This window comes from Paroedura picta, chromosome 1, assembly GCF_049243985.1.
Source record: "Paroedura picta isolate Pp20150507F chromosome 1, Ppicta_v3.0, whole genome shotgun sequence".
Taxonomy (NCBI): domain Eukaryota; kingdom Metazoa; phylum Chordata; class Lepidosauria; order Squamata; family Gekkonidae; genus Paroedura; species Paroedura picta.
Genome location: NC_135369.1, coordinates 79,558,639 through 79,580,693, shown reverse-complemented (window position 1 = coordinate 79,580,693; position 22,055 = coordinate 79,558,639). Strand labels below are relative to the sequence as shown.

Below are 22,055 nucleotides of genomic sequence, written 5' to 3'. Positions count from 1 at the left end.
TGAGGCCACTAGTTGTGTAGTGACGCTCTTGTCTTCCACGACTAACCCTCTGCCTACAGAGCTGGCACTCTGCTAGGTGGGCTCCCTCCACTGTCTGGAAGGAATTCCAGACTTTGGAGCCTATGGACAACGCAGGCTGGCTTGCAGCCTGCGAAGTCCCCTGAGCTGCCTCCTGTGAGGAGCTCGGGCCGGACACACCGTGTCCTGAGGTGGGGACAGAAGGAGGTGAGAGAGGGGGAAGGGGTGCCACCTCCATCTCTTTCTCTTGCATCACCTCTACCATCTGCTCCTGTTCCCCCCCCCCCAAATGAAGCCTGCTGGATCCTGGAGGAGAAAGGGGAGTAGACTGGCGGGCTAGTCCCCCACCCATCTCCTCCAGGGCTCTCTGCACCACCGAGGTGATGCCTGGGGACATGAAGGACAAGCCACTCATGTCCTCAAGGCTCACCCCAAGGGGGAGATCAGGCAACTCCTCCTGATGCCCCCATGCCTCCCTAGCAAAAGGAGCGACACGAGGGGCTGCCTGATCAGTAGGCCCCGCAGAAGTGCCAGCAAAGACCCCTGCCTGACGCACCTTAGAAGGGGGTGCCCCGACAGCCGCCTCAATAAAGAGAGCCTTGCGGACACTCTTTATTGCACCACTCCGGCCAGAGGTCGGAGTGGTGGAAGGTCGATCCAAGACAGGCCTCTTCTCAGGTGGGGAAAGGACGCTTCCTCCCCCCTCTCACTCCCCTCCACCCCTCTAGTTTTCTGTAGAGCCTTTCCCCCAGGGCCCCTAGCCTGACCTTCCTTCTTGCCACTCATGTTCCCTTGGAAAAACTGTTTCTAGTTCTAATCTAAGACACAGGGAAATTTGAGGCCCTACCACTAACTGCCCTAACACCTGTTTCTAAGGAAACCTTGCAACTTATAAAACCTCCCACCAGCTACCTGTTTCGTTTTTTTAGATAGACCCTAAGCTGACATAACTTCTATGGAGTTTTCCTGTCCTTCTCTCTCTTGGATTTTTTTTTTAACTTAAGGAAACTGTCTGGGCCTAGCTAAGTTTAACTGGCCCTACCTAACCTACAGTAGGGAAAAATTAGAAAACCCCCTTTTACACATTTAAAGTGTTTTTAGCTCCCTGAGTGTTACTAGCTAGAAGGAAGGCTGGATCAGATTTGTGCACCAAGCCCCCACCTGATCTGCTAAGAAGAACCCCTAAACCTGTTGGCCTCTAAATCAATTCCTGTCTCTACCAGGAAAGCTGGCCTTCAATAAGGCACAGCCCCTGCTGGTTTAAAGTTTTTTAAACTACTAAGAAAGTTCTTTTTAACCTAGATCCAAAATCACTTTTATCTTATAAAAATGCAATCCTATCTAGCTACTTAGGAAAGAAACTATGTATTCTAAAAAATTAGTAGCACTTTAAAAATTTTCCTGAAAATATGGATTTTACTGCCTATTTAAAGGGTCACTAATTGGGCACCCCAAGAAGAACACAGCAATTCCCCCCAGGAAACAATCTCTAAATCACCAACCAGCTGCCAGCCACCCAGGTGGCAACCGAGAAAAGGTGGCCCAGCAAGGCCCAAACTGCCAAACCAAACAAGCCAACTCTACCTAGGCCAACCAAAGAAACATGTTAAACAAACAAACAACCAGCAGCCACCCAGGGCACTCCCCCAAAGGTGGCTACCAAGAAAAACCTGCCCTGCAAGGCCCTAACAGCTAACCAAACAAGCTAACTCTACCTAGGCTAACCAAAGAAACAGCTTCAACAAACAAACAACCTTACCAGCAGTCACCCAGGGCACTCCCCCAAAGGTGGCTGGCAATCCAGAAAAACTGGCCTTGCAAGGCCCTAACAGCTAAACCAACCTAAGAACAAACACAACCCCCCCCCCCAAGCTGAAACTAGCCCCCCACCAAAAAACACCTACAACTAGTAAACAACCAGCAGCCAACCATGGCACGAAGCCCAAAGGTGGCAACTGAGTAAACCTGGGGTTACAAAAACAAAACAATCAAACAACCCCCCAAAAAAACAACCAGTAACAACAGTACAATTTAATACAAGCCCCAACCACTCACCACCAAAATACTTTTAAAGAGAAACAGCAAACAACACAAGTTTAATAAATCAGCAAACACAATTCCCCAACCCCCCCCCCCCAGGCCCCCACCTACAGAAACCCAAAGGCAAAAAACTTTGGAAAAGAGGAGGGAGAGAGAGGGAGAAGAGGGAGGGAAAAAAGAGAAAAATAGGTAAGAACAGAGGAAAAAACCCTAAAACAAACTATTGGATGTCTTCTCCAGCGATGTCCAGTTGTCCATAGGCCTGGTCCAGGTGTCCAGGAGGCAGGCAGGCAGGCCGCTCTACCAGGCAGGGAGCTTAGGAGCAGCACAGCCAGCCAGCCAGAGAGCTCAAGTGAGCTCCAGCAAGCAGCCCCTTACTTTAAGTAGCCTCTTCCTGGGCAGGCTACAATGCAGGGGGATTTAAAAAATAAAAAGTCTTCTGTGAGTGGCCAGAATGCCTGAGCTGAAAAGCTACAGGCATTCTGGTTGGCCACTCACTCCCCCCTTCCCCCCCCCCGCTGCCATTTTCGGCAGGGGGGAAAAGGACAGCCAGAGGCTTCAGGCAAAGGTTGCCTGGCCTCCGACTCGGCCAAATCGATTCAGATCCTAATCAATTTGGCCGTCCGAATTGCCAAATCTAGGCCATTCGGACCACCAGGGGGAGCTGGAGGCTCGATTTGGACTGTTTCTGATTAGGAAACGTCCGAATCGGGCCCGATTTGGGCAATTCGGACATTTCCGAACCTGAATTGCACATCCCTAGTGGTGAGCTCTCTCTCACTAGTAGTCTTCAAGCAGCGGCCGGACAGATAGTTATTTTGGATGCTTTATGCCCTGAGCCTTCAGGGAGGGCGGTATGTAAATATAATAATAAAATAAATAAAATAAAATTATGCAGGAGGTTGGACTAGATGGCTTATATGGCACCTTCCAATTCTATGATTCTAACTAAGGAATCCCACCACAACCAAAAGCCAATGTGAAAAGCCTCACAGAACTAATGTTAAACCACAGAATCCCAGAGGAACTAAATCAAATGAGGTTGGCATTTGTTCAAGTCCAACAGAACCACTGCAATCCATAGAAGCCCAACAGAAGCCGGGGCCAACATGGCAGTGCAATCCCCAAGAAACTAATGTCAAACCAGCTAATCCCAGTAGATTCCCCCCCCAACACCAAGGGCAATCAACAGAAGCCCATCAGAATAATCCTAAACAACTGGAGTCACTTTTGCATGCCCAGCAGAACATTGTTAGGTCAGGCAATTTGGCAAGTGCCACAAAAGCAATTGCAACCCACAGAGGCCCAGCAAAGCAATGTTAAGCAAAGAAAGCCTCTTGTAGAAGCCCAGCATTACCAATTTCAACCCAGAGAAGCCCAGCAGAACAAAGATAGACAAGGGGGCACTTTTACAAGTGCTACACATCTAGTGGCAATTGACATAACCCCAGCAGAACAATCTCAAGGAGAAGGCACTTTTGCAAACACAGAAGAATCAATAGCAATTCAACAAAGTCTGTGACAAATGCCTGTTCCCTCATCCCTCCTATTGCCTGGGAAACCTTCACAGGAGGTGGCAACAAGCCTAAAACTATTTACCTGCTGCTATCCCAATATATCATGAATAAAACCCAGATTAATTCAGGGTGAGGATAGCTGGTTTTGCTAAGAGATTCTTTAATGTGTATTTGGCTTTTTAAAATTCACTGGTTATAGCCATGTATACACCACTGGAGAACACAGTTTCTTTCAGAAAACACTCTGCCTTTCCTCTGCTGTCTTTGTCCCCAAAACAGACCAATTATCTATTCACAGTGCTCTAGCTACTGTGTGTTAATCATTATTAAACTCTCCTTTGAGTTATTCCATAAGTCACTCCCAGGACCACAGAGAACATTCCATCAGAGCAATTGCTAAATCTGTAGAGAAACCAACTGGAATCAATATTTCACCTTCAAAAGACATTGTTCCTTGGATGTCAAAGTGCAGAAACATACCTTCTTTTGGTAGAACCATGCTAAATGTTCTCTTTGTAACACTGTTCCTGGGCCCACCACTAGGTAGGCCAGCTTTCTAATAGTTTCTCATTAATGTACAAAAATTACAAAGAAGAAAAACAGGTTGTTTACCTGTAACTGATTTCTTTGAATGGAAAGCTGAAACTCCTCCCTAGAGGCAAACCAGTTCAATAAAGAGGGGGAATTCATGCCTAAAGCCTAGCTCTAAAAAGTTCTGAGTCAAGACTTTGTGCCAGCATGGAACCCATTTGTATGATTATCCCTTGTTTTTTGATGCTGATTTTTATAAGTAAGAAATCTTACATGATAATGTAGTGTGATGTTCAAGGGACTGATACTGAAGCTTCTGAGCTGACTAAGCTGAAGTTGTATGAAAGCTCCATCTTCTGTGGGAAATTTTGAATTGTGAGATCCTCTTTATATTCCAGTATTATTTATTGAATGAAATGTCCACAGTCACTGGAGAGAGATTGATTTTACTAGTAAGGAAGCAAAAGGAGCAAGGTAGGGCTTTGCGAAATGGAATGGTCAATTAGAAGAGATACCAGAAGATGGCTTCCTTAATTTACCTTGTCTCTGAAAAATCTAGAGGCAAAGTAGTTTAAAGAAGGGGAAACACTAAACAGCGTATTGAGAGATATGTGTTAACATTTTGTTGTGTTTTAATAGCTGTTGTGCAAGTTACTTCATTGTGATGTTTGGGAGTGTGCCACATTGGGAAGACTGTAGTCTGTGCCTGGGAAGACTAGGCCTCTCTATAGTGAAAAAGAAAGCAGAGCAGAGAGAGACAAGAAAGTTGGAAGAGAAAGAGCTGGGACTATAAGAAGGACAGAAGAATAAAGCCTGGCAACCAGCAGGAAAATAGAGGGCTTTGGAGACATCAGCAACTGTGTGATGACATGCCTCTCTAGAAATTGCCAGAATCTATTCCTAGAGAGAACTGGAGTCACTTTTGGGATTTCCCCAGAAGTGATATCACGCTGTCTGCCCAATGACCACCAGAAAAAATGTTCTGCTGTTACTCGGAGCTGCAGTGGGAACTGGAAACGTGACATGAACCTTGCAACCTTGAAATCTCAAGTTAGCCTGTTTCTTGGCCTTCATTAAGATACTAAACATTTATATAATGCTTTCATGTTCAAAGTGATTCATATGTATTCAATAATATACCATCATGTCATATAATAAAAGACAGAAAAAAACATCCAGTAAAGGCTTCTTCTCGGTCATGTAGGTGCATTCAGCCAGAGGATCTTATATAAAACATAAAGATGCAAATTATGAAGTGTGGAATATACCTCTTGTGAATCTATAAAAATAATTTTAATTTTGTGAGCAAGATTTTTTTCCCACCTCTATTATAATTTGGTAGGGTTTCCAGTGGCCAAAGAAAATTACTGTAGGTACTAGATCAAAGTTTATCCCATATACCATCAAGAATATTTTAATGACAAGAGATTCATCACTTAATGCACATGCAGAAAATACATGATTAAATATAAAAAAATAAAGGCCCATGTATTAATTTAGTAAGAATTATGGTAAGAACAAATCTTTATGCTTCAGTTAAGAACAAAATTAAGATTTTAAATTTAGACAGACAGACAGACAGACAGATAGAAATGTAAATTATAAAAATTACCTTTGATTCATTCATTCTTGTTTTTTTCTTTCTGCAGACTATTATGGGAACTGCATAATAAAGCTGAAAAATAATATCTTGTTTTACTTAAAACTTGGAATGACTAATACTATCAAGCTTGCCGCTTGGGAAAAGGAAGTTAAAAGCTTTGCATTTTATTGGATTATAGCTGGTACCATATATTTTTTGACTCTTGATGGTCATACTATAAATCGAGAGACTTATCCATTGAAAACAGAAGTAATCAGTGCTGTGTTTACATCACATGGTGTTTGTCCATACATATCATTTCTACACAGCGTAGAATCCAATGTTTATTATATAGACAAACAACAAAATGTGACATTCTGGACCCAAATTGTCTTTCTAGAAAATCTGGGTTTATCTACAGAGATAGTAGTCTACAGGTCAAATTTGCTAAAGCAAGAAACAGGCCTTCACTATGAAATAGCTCGAGGAATCTGTACTAAGAACCAGGTAAACAATTTCTGCCTCTAATACCATTATTTCCTACTCTGATTTATTTTTCATATATGAGTGGATTTGGTAGGACTTCTAATGTGCTGATACCAAGTGAATCCTTAATCTTCCAAAAAAATCTAAACCAGATACTCTTTCAGTATGGAAACACTTACTGCAATCCTGACCTTATGCTAATTTTATAGTAAATGGCCAAATTCTAGAGCAGAGGCAAATAATCTTGCGCGGACTTGCGCTGTCATTATCTGATGAGCAGAAATGTAATAGATGCCAAATAATTTTTAAAAATGAAACAGCGGATGCTGTCATGCCATGTCAAAAATGGTGTTAATATGTCTGAAAATGCAACCCAGAATATCCAAATAATTCCTAGTGGTGCCTTTATTATTTGAGATATTTTCATTCTTACAAGCATTCAATTCTGTAGTGAAAAACAGCAGGTTAAATCAACAACCTTGATCTTGAGTAAACAAAAAAAACTGCTTAAAAGAAGCAAAGAAATTGTGTGCCCTGGAGCCTCCTACTTCTTACATTTATGTGTCCCTTGTAATTACTCAGTGAGTACATCCTTCCCACTTCTCTAGCCAACAAGTGGTTCATATGACATGGGCCATTTTGGAGGAGAGAGCATGGAAGATTTGGGTCATTTTGCAAGGCATAGAGCCACTACTCTAAATCAGATCCCTGGGAAGATCTGCATTTGGAAGGTAGTTCAACTTCCAACAGTGAATTCCAAGGGCCATTCCGCACCAGGATCTATGTTGCAAATTGGTTGCGGAACGAAAAAACGCCATTTTAAATAGTGGAATTTGTCGTTATGCATACCTGCCTTTGTAGTGGAATCCATATTTATTTATTTATTTATTTATTTATTTATTTATTTATTTATTTATTTATTTATTTATATTTATATACCGCCCTCCCCGAAGGCTCAGTGTGGGAGTGTGGGAGGGAACAACACAATTCTTTGCTTGAATATCTGTTATTTTTCCAGTCTCATCTCAACGTTCGACCCACCTTCACTGGCTTTTCTTAGGGCAGTCATTTCAACCAACGTTACAAGTGTTATGACTTAATAACTAGTATCCCCAGGGTTATTCCAGAGCCTTAGAGGGGTTACTCCAGTGTGTGTGGAGTATATAATTACTAACTTGGGGAGGAGTCAGGACAGAGTAGCTTTCTGTCGATCTGTCAGGTCTGCGGTGGCGTGAATCTGATGCACTCCCTCCATTGGCTCCTCCCATTTCTTCCCTCTCAGAATTTCTTATCAGAACCCCACAGGCAGAAAATGACTGAGGGATAGCTGTTGCAAGCAAAGGGATTCAATTGAAAAACAACAGAGTAGCAGCAGACAAGCAAACAGCTTAAGCCAGGCTCCCATTGGGGAGAAAGGCAGCGTACAAAGGAATAGACAAACAAGACAAACAATAGGTTCTGAAGCAGCAAATATCACAATAAAGTTTTAAAAAACATTAATAGTAGGTGGCAATCACTTTTGGTGTTACATACCACCTATAAAACATTTTATACTTAACACAGTCAAAGAGCCTTCCTGACAGATATTCAACACCATATTTTCAGGTTTGAATTAAATACTTAACATTGAACATTTCTTGTAGAACAGTATGAACTATGGCCCTATAACAATACACCAATAAAGAAAAAAGAAAGGGAAAAAACCCTCCCTTTATCATATTTCCAGCACTTACAATTATATTGCCTTAAAAGTGTACAGAAGAAGAATAAAGAAAAAATTTCAAACATCTTGTTCCCCTTCCCTTTGCTTCTCCTTTTCCTTTCCTAATCTTCTTAAGGGGGTCTCATATCGAGGCTTACTGCACCTTGTTGTTCCCGTAGACTTATATTCTGTCCAGTTAGGCTTTGGCGTAGAAAGTTGTTCCCGCAGAATATTCACCAATGAATCTTGAGGCAGTTGCACCTCCTGGACTCCGAACCAAAATGTATCAGTACAATTTTTTCCTTTAAATTGATTACTTTCAAAACAGATCCATTTATCTTTTGGTTGATTCTTGTGTACTGTTGCTTTGAAATAGCTGTATGCCTTTTTAAAAGGGGTGTCCTTATCTGGGAAGTCATGTTTTCTGCGAGGCTTCAACGCCCCCTTTTCCATCTCCAAAATTTCAGATTTCTCTTCTGCTGATGATTTCCAACCTTGTTTAGTTCTGTCATCAACCACAGTTATCGGTCCATCAATCCTGTTAAAAACTTCTTCCTTGCTGTCTTGGATCTCCTTGAAAATATTCTTACGCAAACCTTCTGTTTTGCTTTGTAGTCTTAAATCTTTGTTAGTCTTAAAGGTGCTACTGCACTCTGCTTTTATTTCATCCAATGGGCTGAAAGACTTAAGTATATTTTTCTTTTTTTAACAGTTCCTTCATTAATCTGTCATATCAAACTTTCCTTTTTTGTTTATTAATGATGCTTTGTGGTGAAATAAGAACCCCTGAGATAAGCTTTGAAAGAGTCCCATAGTACCTGGAAATATATTTAAAGAATATTTTGTCCTTAATTTGTTTTAATAGTTCTTTAAAATTTTGGGTTTGTTTCTCTATTAGATCTAAATCTTGGGTTTGTTTCTCTATTAGATGGGCCATTCTTTTTAACATAGACATGTTTTAGGCTTATAAGTCAACAGCCAAGCTCAGACAATATTGCAAATAGCCAGGAGAGGTCCTATACAGCAGTGGTCCCCAACCTGCGGGCCGCGGCCTGGTGCCGGGCCACGGATCCCTCTCCCCGCCCCCCCCCGCAGTAAAAAACTTCCCAGGCCGCAAGCTTGCGGCCCGTAAAGCTTCTTACTGCGGGAGGGCGGGGAGAGGGAATCAGGGCCGGTCCGCACGGTCGTGCGGGTGCGGCCCACGGGCGCGGCCCGATGCCCTGCCGGTCCCCAGCCTCAGAAAGGTTGGGGACCACTGCTATACAGTCCTAGGCAAAAGCGAAAGTCTGTTTAGTCCTCCGACGTTCTTCATTGTAGAATGAAAAAAACAAACAAACAGAAGACCAAAAAACAGCACAGAGATTAAAAACAGGGCAGTTCAGAACTAAAGCACTTTCAGCAATTTAGTATAGCCAAAAAAGGTGTCCTTTAAGAGCTGGTCGCATATCAGAATTTCCTGGCACTAGTAAATGACGTTTTGAAGTCAGTGAAGCCAATAGTCTCGTCCTAGAGCAGAGTTCTCACAATATCTTCCCAATCACAGCTCTTATCTCCGGAAACCAAAACAACTGCTATTGCTTGTTAATCTAAGTTCTCTTCTTCTACTTAAGAAAATTAGCCTGCCCCAAATCGAGGTGGCTACTCAGGCAGAAAGAGGGGGAGGGAAAGAGAGAGGCGAAAAGCAGTCCGGTGCAAAACCAGATTTATTACTTGCTGTTGTTTATAGAAGCGTTGATTAATGGCTTTCGTTGAGGCTACCAGATGCTGTCCTCCACCCAGTCCACCGCATTCACTTGCAGTAAATAAATCGTAGAAGCGGGTTAAAACAGTTTCTTTTAGAATCATAGAATCATAGAGTTGGAAGGGGCCATACAGGCCATCTAGTTCAACCCCCCTGCTCAACACAGGACCAGCCCTAAGCATCCTAAAGCATCCAAGAAAAGTGTGTATCCAACCTTTGCTTGACTGCCAGTGAGGGGGAGTTCACCACCTCCTTAGGCAGCCTATTCCACTGCTGAACTACTCTGACTGTTAAATTTTTTTTCCTGATATCTAGCCTATATCGTTGTACTTGTAGTTTAAACCCATTACTGCGTGTCCTTTCCTCTGCAGCCAATGGGAACAGCATCCTGCCCTCCTCCAAATGACAACCTTTCAAATACTTAAAGAGGGCTATCCCCTCTCAACCTCCTTTTCTCCAGGCTTTTCTCCAAGAGAGAAAGAAAGAAAAATAGTCCAAGAAAGAATATGGCGGTTGTCCTCTTGTCCTGAAATGCTGACAGCCTGTAATCCGGGGAGATAAACTCCCTAAAGGATTGGAGACAGCCCCAAGAGTTCACTAGGACTTCCTGGGTAGAAAAAATTAGATGGGGTTTGCGTACCCCTCCTCTTTTCTGCCAATTGCTTCCACAATTGACCCCTGTCAGGCTCCAGTGATTGCACTGTAATCCCCTCAGGACATCTTTAGCCACACCCCTCAAATAACTTCTTAAGATGTGAGGCCAACTGTTCATTTAATAAGAATTCATTTGCAAGACTATTGGGACATGGTGCTTTGTTGGTTTTTAAATTGCTAACAATCTCTTAAATTTCATCCAGTGTTATCTGGTTTATCTAATGAGATTTTATGCTACCTGATTATCTTCAGAATCATTATCCCTTCAGAAATTCTTCCCATTCAGAATTTAAAAGTTCTTCATTGGAATCTAATGCTTTAAGATAGCCCTGAATTCTTATACCAGATGAACCGAGTAATAAATCTTTCCTCCTGTTTTAGACAACAGCTGTGATATTGCTAGTGCCTATTTTATTACCTAATAGCTTAAAGACAGTCTTCTTCCTGGTTTATTAGCATATTTGAAAATATTATGTTTACCAAATAATAGAGACTTTGCTGCCTGATGGGCATCTAATAACTCTAACTTCTCCCTGACCGTGTCCAAAGCAGGAAGAGTGCTTGCACTTGAAAGCTCACGCCCTGAATAAATATTTGTTAGTCTTAAAGGTGCTAGTGCACTCTGCTTTTATTTCTTTCAGAGGGCTGAAAAACTTAAGTATACTTTCCTTTTTAAAAAACAGTTCCTTCATTAATCTGTCATATCAAACTTTCCTTTTTTGTATATTAATGTTGCTTTGTGGTGAAATAAGAACCCCTGAGATAAGCTTTGAAGGAGTCCCATAGTACCTGGAAACATATTTCCTGTGAGTCTTTTAAAGAATATTTTCTCCTTAATTTGTTTTAATAGTTCTTGTCCTTCTGTAAATAAGTTTTAATTGCCAAGTTCTCCTTTTCTAAGGATAACTGGTGTAAAAATCAAATTTGATTGGAATATGATTTGCATAGATCATTGCTACCAATGATATATTTGCTTTTCTCTTGATAAGAAATGAGCTGGTGCAAAAACACTATCTATCCTTGAGTGTATTGAGTGTCTATATGAATAAAAAGAATAATCTCTTTTCATAGGAGACAGAAATCTGAGCGCATCCAATATTATTATATTGGAGCCAATTTTCAAAGATCAAAGGTACAGCTTTATGGGGAGAATTACTATTGGAGATATCCAGTTCTAGGTCTAATACTGCATATAAGGTCCCAACCAATATTAGATCCCCTTCAATTCACTCTTCAACTTCTTTATCTCCTTCAGCAAATTCTCACAACCCTCTTATATAAGAGATTCTTAAAGGTGAACAATGTCCAGGCTCTCTTTCTAGAGGATTTTGAAAAGCCTTTTTCATTTAAGCATGTTACTGAGACCAGTCACATTGACTGATAGCAACCTTATGTTGTATATCTTTATTCAATTGTATTTTAATTAAACCAGACCCCCCCAAAATAAAAGTTGTTCTAGTCTAAGCTGAGAATCTAGCAGCATATAGTTCAGTCAAAAATTATCTTCTGTCTGAGGGTTCACTGTTTACAATAAGGCATTGAGGGACTAGATCTTTTTATTTTTCATTTAAAACTGTGACTTCAAGTTATTTATTGGATTTAAAACCCACTGCTCTTGGAGACGGGCACACAAAAACAATCCAAATGATAAAACCCAATAAAACCCCAATTAACTACAATTACAGCAAACCCAACAGATGGCAAAAACATAACCCTCCTTAAACAGGAATGCCCATATGAGGGCGACATGGGGGGAAACCAAACTGTGCAGTGGTGTCCAGGCACCAGAGTACAAGGGGGATCCATACCATCTGCTCTAGCACTGGCCCCAACCATAAACCTGGCGGAAGAGCTCCATTTTAAACGCCTGTGTAAAGCAAAAACCTCTCTGAGGGCTCGCAGCACCTCCAGGAGCTAATTCCACCATATAGGGGCCAGGACAGAAAAGACCAGGTCAAGGCTAGGCAAACATCCCTGGGGAACAACCAATAAGTTGGTGCCTGCTGAACTCAAAGCCCTGCAAGGGACATAGAGTGAAAGACGGTCCCTCTGTATTGTTCATCTTCTAATGTTGTCAAGAAATCCTTTGTTTGTTCTAAACACCTTCCCTCTAAATTGTATAGGTAAACAGAATGGAAAGCCACATTTATAGGGAATTCATTATAGTCAAAAATTGCAGATTTTTTTGTCATTACTAGTGAGATATTCAGAAAGATCTCTGTTTGCTCCATCCGTTTTCAGGATGGGATTCTTTCCAAATACATCCATAATTATATCATATGAATTTGATTAAATCAAAGTAAGATTTCTCTAAGAAGATTTTTCTTATGTGCAACTTTACTATTAACTCTAAATGCAATGTCTATTTTTGGAAGTTCCATATAGTCTTATCCCATACAACCTGTAAAAAAAATCTTCAAAGAATTTCTTTAATTTTGTTCTTCTCTTTAAGTCTATCTACAAGTTAAATCTCCTCTTGGTGGTTATCTGCTTTTACCATATTATCAAGCAACTGTTTAAATCAAGCTTTCTGATTTCCAAAATCTTTTCCCAACAACCTGAGAGCTTCCTCAATATCACATCTATTTCATTCTTACCTTATCCATAAAGAAGGAAAATAACAATGATTCAGGTTAAAGAACCAGATTTATTCTGTTCTAATCAATGGAAGATTAATTTTGGTATAAGCAATTATATATAATAATTATTATATATATAAGTAATTGCTGCATAAATAAGTAATCCAGTATAATTCTGAAGTTATACTGTTCTAGTCAAAGGAAGCTTAATTTTGGCTTAATTTATGTAATCCCATCATGTCAAGTGTTGTTAAGTCGATTTTCAGGTACATTAAGCATTCTGTGTGGTGGGGGGGGAAGAGACATATCAACATGACAACACCCACAAATTAGGCAGCTGTGGGGGATGAGCTGTTGGACCCTGTAGGCTCCCTTGCGGGGTCCCACAGAGAGCAATACTCTCCCCACACTCTTCAACATCTATATGCGCCCTCTAGCTCTGCAGGTCCGGGAATATGGGCTGGGCTGTCATTAATAAGCAAATGACACCCAGCTCTATCTCCTAATGAATGGCTGGGCAGACTCCTCCCCCAAATAACATTTGCCAGATGTTTGGAAGTAGTCACTGGATGGCTCAGGCAGAGTCGTCTGAAACTCAACCCCTCCAAGACAGAGATCCTGTGGCTGGATAGAAGAGGGCATGATCAGGAAACACATCCCCCATGCCTGGATGGAGTGCAATTAACACCTGCACCATTTGCCAGAAATTTGGAGGTGACCTTTGATGCCTCCTTGTCTATGAAGGCTCAGGTCATGAAAGTAGCCTGGACAGCGTTTTTCCACCTGCACCAAGCACTGCTACTAGTGCCCTACCTGTCCTCTGACCACTTGGCTACACTGATCCATGCAATGATCACTTCCAGATTAGACTTCTGTAATTCGCTCTATGAGGGCCTACCCCTGGCTCTGACCCAGAAATTGCAGGTGGCCCACCATGAAGGGCCCATATTCAGCCGCTGCTTCGACATCTGCACTGGTTACCAGTCTGTTTCCGAGTCAAGTTCAAGGTATTGGTACTAACCTTTAAGGCTTTACGCAGTCTGAAACTTCTTAGTTGCTTATGCCCCCTGCAGGGCTCTTCGCTCTATGGGTACTAATTTGCTGGTTGTCCCTGGCCCCGGGAATGTTCGTCTGGCCTCAACCAGGGCCAGGGACTTTTCAGTCCTGGCTCCAGCCTAGTGGAATGAGCTCCTGGAAGAGCCGAGGGCCCTGCCAGAGTTGCCAGCTTTCCGCAGGGTCTCCAAGACAGAGCTCTTCTGTCAGGCTTATGGTTGAGGCCAGGGCGGTACCCAGGTGTTTTCATCGGAGGATTCCCCCTCCATGTTGATTAGATCTGGCCTACTATAAGAGAACTGACCCTTGGGCTGAATGGGGGGGAGTGAGCGTTAGGGCGCCTATAGGATTGATTCGCCATCTGTCTAATAATGATAATTTGTAATTGTTTTTTATGGGATGTTTTATGGGTTTTATTGTATTTAATGAAGTTGGAAACCACTGCGAAACTGTTGGAGAATGGCAGTATAGAAATCTAAAAATAAATAAAGATAAATAGAGCCAGCTTGGTGTAGTGGTTAGGAATGCAGACTTCTAATCTGACATGCCGGGTTCGATTCTGCACTCCCCCACATGCAGCCAGCTGGGTGAACTTGGGCTCACCACAGCACTGATAAAACTGTTCTGATTGAGCAGTGATATCAGGGCTCTCTCAGCCTCACCTACCTCACAGGGTGTCTGTTGTGGGGAGAGGAAAGAGAAGGTAACTGTAAGCTGCTCTGAGCCTCCTTCGGGTAGAGAAATGCGACATAAGAACCAAATCATCATCATCATCATCATCTTCTTCTTCTTCTTAGAATCATAGAGTTGGAAGGGGCAATATAGGCCATCTAGTCCAATGCCCCGCTCAACGCAGGATCAGCCCTAAGCATCCTAAAGCTGCTTCTTCTTCTTCTTCTTCTTCATAAACATTCCTCAGACAAACATGTGAGTCTAACTGACCCCTTAGCAATGGTGTTACTAGCAGCAAAAAGGATTTTATATATACTTTCTGTAGCATTTACAACATCTGGACACTAGAGGAAGTATCTCACTTCCTATACAAATTCTTTTACTCTGCTTTCTGAATCAAAGAAGTAAGACTGAACTTTGTGTAAAATGACATCCATAATGGCTTAAGGCTTAAAGCCAAAAAGCATTATAAAGGAAAAGAAAAGGAATGACATTGTATCCATTAAAAAACAGAAAATAACCAGGTGAGAATTTCCTTTTAAAACTATTTTATGTATCCAGTTTTTCATCAAAATTATGCTGATTGTCATTATTTGTTATCCCTTACAGACTACAACATTTTATCATAATGAAAATTACGCAGATTACTCAGATCCACTTAAATATTATAGTGCCATGTAAGTACAATGATTGCTAAATTGCCAGTTTCTGCTAATGTATAGGTCAGCCTTCCTCAATTTTTTTAAAAACTCTTGAAACATTTTCAAGGCTGTGAGAAACCCCAGAAGTAGCATGATGGTTGAAAAGCATAGCTGTTTACACACCCACCTGGGGCCCTTCCCTTCCTGCCCCCTCCAGGCCCATCAGTGGCCATTTTGGGAGGGAGGGCAGATCAACATGACTATATACGAGCATATCATCTGATAAATGTTTAACAAGTTTTAAAAAATATTACAAATATATTTAAATTAATTAACTTCCATCCATTCGCAAAACCCTTCCAGGGCCATCAAGAAACCCCAGAAATTCATGAAACCATGGTTGAGAAAGCCTGGTATAGGTACTAGGTGATTCATAGGGTCACCATAAGTTGAAAGCGATTTAACGAGACTTGATACACAATAATAGCAGCAATACAGAGAAACAAATAGCACATGCTCGCTTTGAGTTTTCTTTGTGGAAGTTAGTTAGTTAGTTAGTTAGTTAGTTAGTTAGTTAGTTAGTTAGTTAGTTAGTTAGTTAGTTAGTTTGTTTGTCAAATTTGTATCCTGCTCCTTCTCCCTGAGTGGAACTTGGGGCAGCTAACAGCTTATGGAATCTGAGGGATTCCTGAACGCTCTGCGGGATCCAATGCCCTTTGGCCATCATGGGGTGGGGGTTATATTTGAAGGCTTCAGATGGCTCTCTTTAACTGAAATGGACACATTTCTGGGGTCAGTGAGGGTGACCATCTACCACCTGGATCCCTGCCCCAACTCGGGCAACAGATGGATAGGAAGCCTATTCTTTTTCAGGAAACATGTTAAATCCATTATGTTATTTAATCCATGAGGTTGTAAGGTTTTTAACTTAAAAATCCATTCAGTCTCCCTTTGTAGTAATCATTTTTGAATGTTTGCTTTTCCCAAACCATATTGTTATATTTGTTCTATGCCTGTAAATTTCAACTGGTCCCGAGAGTGATTGTTATCCAGAAAACGTTGGGTGAGGGGGGCCTCAATGACACCATGCTTTAATCTGGACACGTGTTCTAATATACGTGTCTTGAGAGCAGGTGTAGACATTCCAATGTAAATCTTCGGGCAAGTGAACCTAATTAAATAAATTACTTCAGATGTGTTGCAATTTATGAACGTATTTATGATAACATTGAAATCTCTAACCTGTAATTTAGAACTTCTAACCTCCTCCGTGGCGAGCGATCTTGCTATTCTTCCATGTGGGACAGCACAGAAGATCAAAACAGGGTTGCACTTACCTGTAATTGCTGTTCATTGAGTGGTCTTCTGTGCAGTCACACACCCTCCCTCCTTCTCCTCTGTGGGCCGCTGAAGATTGACTTTACTTACCTTTCTAGAGATGAAGGAGAAGTGCGGGGAGAGTTCTAACCCCTCCCACATCATATGACTTTGATTGGGAAAATCACCCTCCATGAGGAGAGGGTGAGCACTGTTGGGAGCTTCTAGAACAGCGGTTCTCAACTGCTGTTGCTTTTACAGCAGGAACAGCAGTGGTGGCATGTGCACACAGGCAGTAGCGCACATGTGTACACGCCACCATTGCTCCTGCTATACAGGTTGCAGGACGGCGGCATCCAGAGCAGAAGCAGCATAGCGCTGGTCTCCTCCGTGCCACCTCGGAGCTTACTGAGGTGGTGCAGTGGAGGCCAGCATGAGTGGCAGCAGCGGTGGCAGGAGTGGTGGCAGCAGCATGGTACTGGCCTCCCTTGTGCCACCTCAGTGAACTCCAAGACAGCATGGAGGAGGCCAGCACCATGCTGTTGCCACTGCAACCCCCCGGGAAAGGCTGAACGACCCCATGAGGGGTTGCAACCTCCGGGCTGAGAACCACTGTTCTAGAAGTTTGTTATAAGCTGTTAGCTATTCTCCAAGGCAGGCCTGCAAAGATTCAGATCCCCATATGTGACTGCACAGAAGACCACTTGATGAGCAGCAGTGCAACCCAGTTTTCATCATTTCTCGATGTGCAGCCCCACATTGGGACTGCCCCTGCCTGCTGAGATTTTCTAGCTAAAAGCTCTGTTAGGCAACTGTACATGCACAGACTTTCTCACTGATGGTATCACCTGACCTCACAGCAGAGTGGACCCGTGCCTCAAGTTCCTTTTTTGACGATGGAAGGTCTCGTTCACACACAGTGTTACCTAGAAGTGTATCTTCCATCCAGTAGGCATGCTTTTCATTTTTCTGACCCTGATGTAGAACTTTACTATCTTGAGAACTATCTTTACTCCCTTTAATATCTTGAGAACTTCAAGAGGAACTAAGAAAGAAAAGGAAAATGTTCAGGAAATGGAGGGAAGGACAGAGCTCTAATGAAGAGTACCTACAGGTTACTATGCACTGTAGATCAATCATCAGAAAGGCCAAAGCTGAGAGTGAGCTAAGATTGGCCAGGGAAGCCCATTGTAACAAGAAAAGATTTTCAGTTATGTGAGGAGCAAATGTAAAGTAAAGGAGGCAATAGGCCCACTGTTGGGTGCAGATGGACAAACTCTAACGGAGGATGCAGAGAAAGAAGAAAGGCTTAGTGCCTATTTTACATCTGTTTTTCCCACAGGTCAAAGGGTTTAGGCACATCTAGAGATGGCAGTAGCCAAAGGATAGTGTCTGGGTGGCGGGTTAACATGGATAGAGAGGTTGTCGAGAGGCATTTAGCTGCACTGGATGAGTTCAAATCCCCTGGTCCGGATGAAATGCACCCGAGAGCACTCAAAGAACTTTCCAGAGAACTTGCACAGCCCTTGTCCATCATCTTCGGGACCTCTTTAAGGACTGAGATGTCCCAGAGGACTGGAAGAGAGCAAACGTTATTCCGATCTTCAAAAAAGGGAGGAAGGATGACCTGGGAAACTACAGACCAGTGAGTCTGACCTGTGTTGTGGATTTTCAGATAGTTAAGTGGATAGGGAATTGGTTAGAGAACCAAGCAGATATTAAAGGGAGCGATCTGCAAACATCTGGAGGACAATTTGGTGATCCAAGGAAGTCAGCATGGATTTGTCTCCAACAGGTCCTGCCAGACCAACCTGGTTTCCTTTTTTGACCAAGTAACAGGTTTGCTGGATCGGGGAAATTCGGTTGATGTCATTTACTTGGATTTTAGTAAAGCTTTTGACAAGGTTCCCCATGATGTTCTGATGGATAAATTGAAGGACTGCAATTTGGATTTTCAGATAGTCAGGTGGATAGGGAATTGGTTAGAGAACCGCACTCAAAGAGTTGTTGTCAATGGTGTTTCATCAGACTGGAGAGAGGTGAGTAGCGGGGTACCTAAGGACTCGGTGCTTGGCCTGGTACTTTTTAACATATTTATTAATGATCTAGATGAGGGGGTGGAGGGACTACTCATCAAGTTTGCAGATGACACCAACTTGGGACGACTGGCAAATACTCCGGAAGATAGAGACAGAGTTCAACGAGATCTGAACACAATGGAAAAATGGGCAAATGAGAACAAGATGCAATTTAATAAAGATAAGTGTAAAGTTCTGCATCTGCATCAGAAAAATGAAAAGCATGCCTACTGGATGGGGGATATGCATCTAGGTAACACTGTGTGTGAACGAGACCTTGAGGTACTTGTGGATTGTGAACTAAACATGAGCAGGCAGTGTGATGCCGCGGTAAAAAAGGCAAATGCCATTTTGGGCTGTATCAACAGAGGCATCACATCAAAATCACAAGATGTCATAGTCCCATTGTATACGGCACTGGTCAGACCACACTTGGAGTACTGTGTGCAGTTCTGGAGGCCTCACTTCAAGAAGGACGTAGATCAAATTGAAAGGGTACAGAGGAGAGTGACGAAGATGATCTGGGGCCAAGGGACCAAGCCCTATGAAGATAGGTTGAGGGACTTGGGAATGTTCAGCCTGGAGAAAAGGAGGTTGAGAGGGGACATGATAGCCCTCTTTAAGTATTTGAAAGGTTGTCACTTGGAGGAGGGCAGGATGCTGTTTCTGTTGGCTGCAGAGGAGAGGACACACAGTAATGGGTTTAAACTTCAAATACAACGATATAGGCTAGATATCAGGGGGGAAATTTTCACAGTCAGAGTAGTTCAGCAGTGGAATAGGCTGCCTACGGAGGTGGTGAGCTCCCCCTCACTGGCAGTCTTCAAGCAAAGGTTGGATACACACTTTTCTTGGATGCTTTAGGATGCTTAGGGCTGATCCTGCGTTGAGCAGGGGGTTGGACTAGATGGCCTGTATGGCCCCTTCCAACTCTATGATTCTATGATTCTATGATTCTATGCTCCATTATCTTCCCCACAACAGAGGTCAGACTCACTGTTCTGTGGTTTCCCGGGTCATCCTTCCTCCCTTTTTTGAAGATTGGAATAATGTTTGCTCTCTTCCAGTCCTCCGGGACATCTCCCGTCCTTAAACAGGTCCCGAAGATGATGGACAAGGGTTGTGCAAATTCTCTGGAAAATTCTTTGAGCACTCTCAGATGCATTTCATCCGGCCCAGGGGATTTGAACTCATCCATTGCATCTAAATGCCTCTGAACAACCTCTCTTTCCATGTCAACCTGCCACCCAGACACTATCCGTTGGCTACTGACAACTCTAGATGTGCCTAAACCCTTTGACCTGCAGGAAAAAACAGATGTAAAATATGCGCTGAGCCTTTCTGCTTTCTCTGTATCCTCCGTTAGAGTTTGTCCATCTGCACCCAACAGTGGGCCTATTGCCTCCGTTACTTTACGTTTGCTCCTCACATAACTGAAAAATCTTTTCTTGTTACAGTGGGCTTCCCTGGCCAATCTTAGCTCACTCTCATCTTTGGCCTTTCTGATGATTGATCTACAGTGCCTAGTAACATGTAGGTACTCTTCTTTAGATCTCTGTCCTTCCCTCCATTTCCTGAACATTTTCCTTTTCTTTCTTAGTTCCTCTTGAAGTTCTCTGTTCATCCAAATAGGCTTCTTAGAGCTACTACAGTGTTTTTGTCTTTCTGGGATAGTCATGGATTGAGCATGCAATAGCTCTTGTTTGAGTAGTGCCCACCCTTCACATGCTCCCTTCCCTTCCAGCATTCTCGTCCATGGTATGACACTCATCATGTCTCTGAGTTTATTAAAGTTTGCCCTACAATAATCCAACATCTGCGTCTGGCTACAAGTTTCCTTGCCCCCCCCCATCTCAAAAGGAATCCTATGAGGATATGGTCACTTCCCCCTAGGGTCCCCACCTCCTTCAGCTCATCCACCAACTTTTGCCTGTTGGTCAGTATTAAGTCCAGTATGGCTGAACCTCTTGTGGGTTCATCTACCATTTGATAAATGAAATTGTCAGCCAGGCAGGTCAGAAATTTGCATGACTGAGGACTCTTTGTCACAAATTATGTCACAATCAGAACAAACTTAGAATTATTATGCGGATTTATAATCAAGATAATATTTTTAAAATATCAATGTTTAGAAAATAAGTGAGCTGGATCCAAAGGATTGTATATAGCTCCACTTGCGGAATGGATCTTTCCTGCTTCCCTCTTCCACTGTAGCTCATTGTGTTCACAACAATGCTGCTCCTGAAGGTCAAAGGATGTTCAGAATTATGATGCAACTAGAGGCAAAGCCCATTGTATGTCTAAATACAATGGGCACTAGCCTTTCCCCGCAGGGAGCCCCCAGCAGCCGTGCGGAGCGCGGCTGGCGCGGGCTCCCTTGGGAGGCGGCCTGACATGGCGAGAGGTGCTTCGCGCCTCCTGACGTGTCAGGCAGCCAGCAAGAGAGGCTCGCAGTTGCTCCCTTGTCGGCAGGGCGGAAATCGACCGGGCCGATGGTCTGTCCGGAGGAAGGGGCCAATCGGCACCCTTCCTCATCCCGGACAGAGCCCACCCTAACTCCTCCCACAAAGCCCTTACGGCTTTATTTAGCCCGTAGTGCCCGCGCCGCCGCGGGCTGTGTTAAGATGTGACATGGAGTCTACAGTGGAAAGATAAAATGATTGAAAATCATTTCCCGTATTTATGAAAGTACCTGTCTACAGGTAGAAGGCAACTTTGAATCTAGTCTGTCTTCATTAAGCATTATCCTCAAAGTTTCTACAGCTCCAATTATACATATAGTATTCATATGTGTGAACACATTTTAAGAAAGAATTCTAGTTACAGGTAAGTAATTTCAAGTATATTTGAGATAAATTTATTTTTAAAATGCTATGCATCAATAAGCACATGGTGGTATATCTCAGTGTTGTATAGACAACAGTAAGTACTTTTCACACAATGTTCTCTGCATACTGAGAGACCAGACAAACTAGTGCACATTGGTAATATGAAAATTGAAAAAATTAGATAAATTTATAATGAAAACAATCTCTTTTAAAGCACATGTGATTTTTAACATCTGTTTTTCTGGGGGGATTTCCATCTAGCTCTAAATCAACAGGTGTTATGACAATTGAGATGAAACCTTCTTCACTTGGAAAAACATGTGGATCAAATAATGTGGTAAGAACAGAATGAAAATCTTAATTAGAATATTAAGGCACTGGCACTTTTGGTATTTTAAATTAAGACTTGCTATATAAGAGCTACTTACATATTCCATCCATTCTCTCCATGTTTAAATGAGAAAGAATTCCTACCTGCAATCTATTTTGAAGGTGTTACTCCAAAAATCTTCATAATTTCAATAGAATAGGAAATATACAATAAGCAGCACAACTTGGCAGTTGGAATATAGGTTGGAATATAATAATGGCAAAGCCAACAGAATTCCCACCGTTT

The 22,055-nt window shown here is 42.4% G+C and overlaps 1 protein-coding gene across 8 annotated transcripts in view; it reads left to right on the top strand.

Moving 5' to 3' along the window:
* Window positions 1-22,055, top strand: part of LOC143840945 (cation channel sperm-associated auxiliary subunit epsilon-like) — a 127,679-nt gene that overhangs the window by 65,417 nt on the left and 40,207 nt on the right. For all 8 annotated transcript variants that reach the window (XR_013232503.1, XR_013232499.1, XM_077344437.1 and 5 more), the window contains 3 exons: window positions 5,756-6,195; window positions 15,185-15,252; window positions 21,701-21,776. Coding sequence is in view for 6 of the 8 variants with exons in the window: in XM_077344437.1 (XP_077200552.1) it covers window positions 5,756-6,195; window positions 15,185-15,252; window positions 21,701-21,776 (584 nt within the window). In the remaining 2 variants the exon portion in view is untranslated. The remainder of the gene's footprint in view (window positions 1-5,755; window positions 6,196-15,184; window positions 15,253-21,700; window positions 21,777-22,055) is intronic.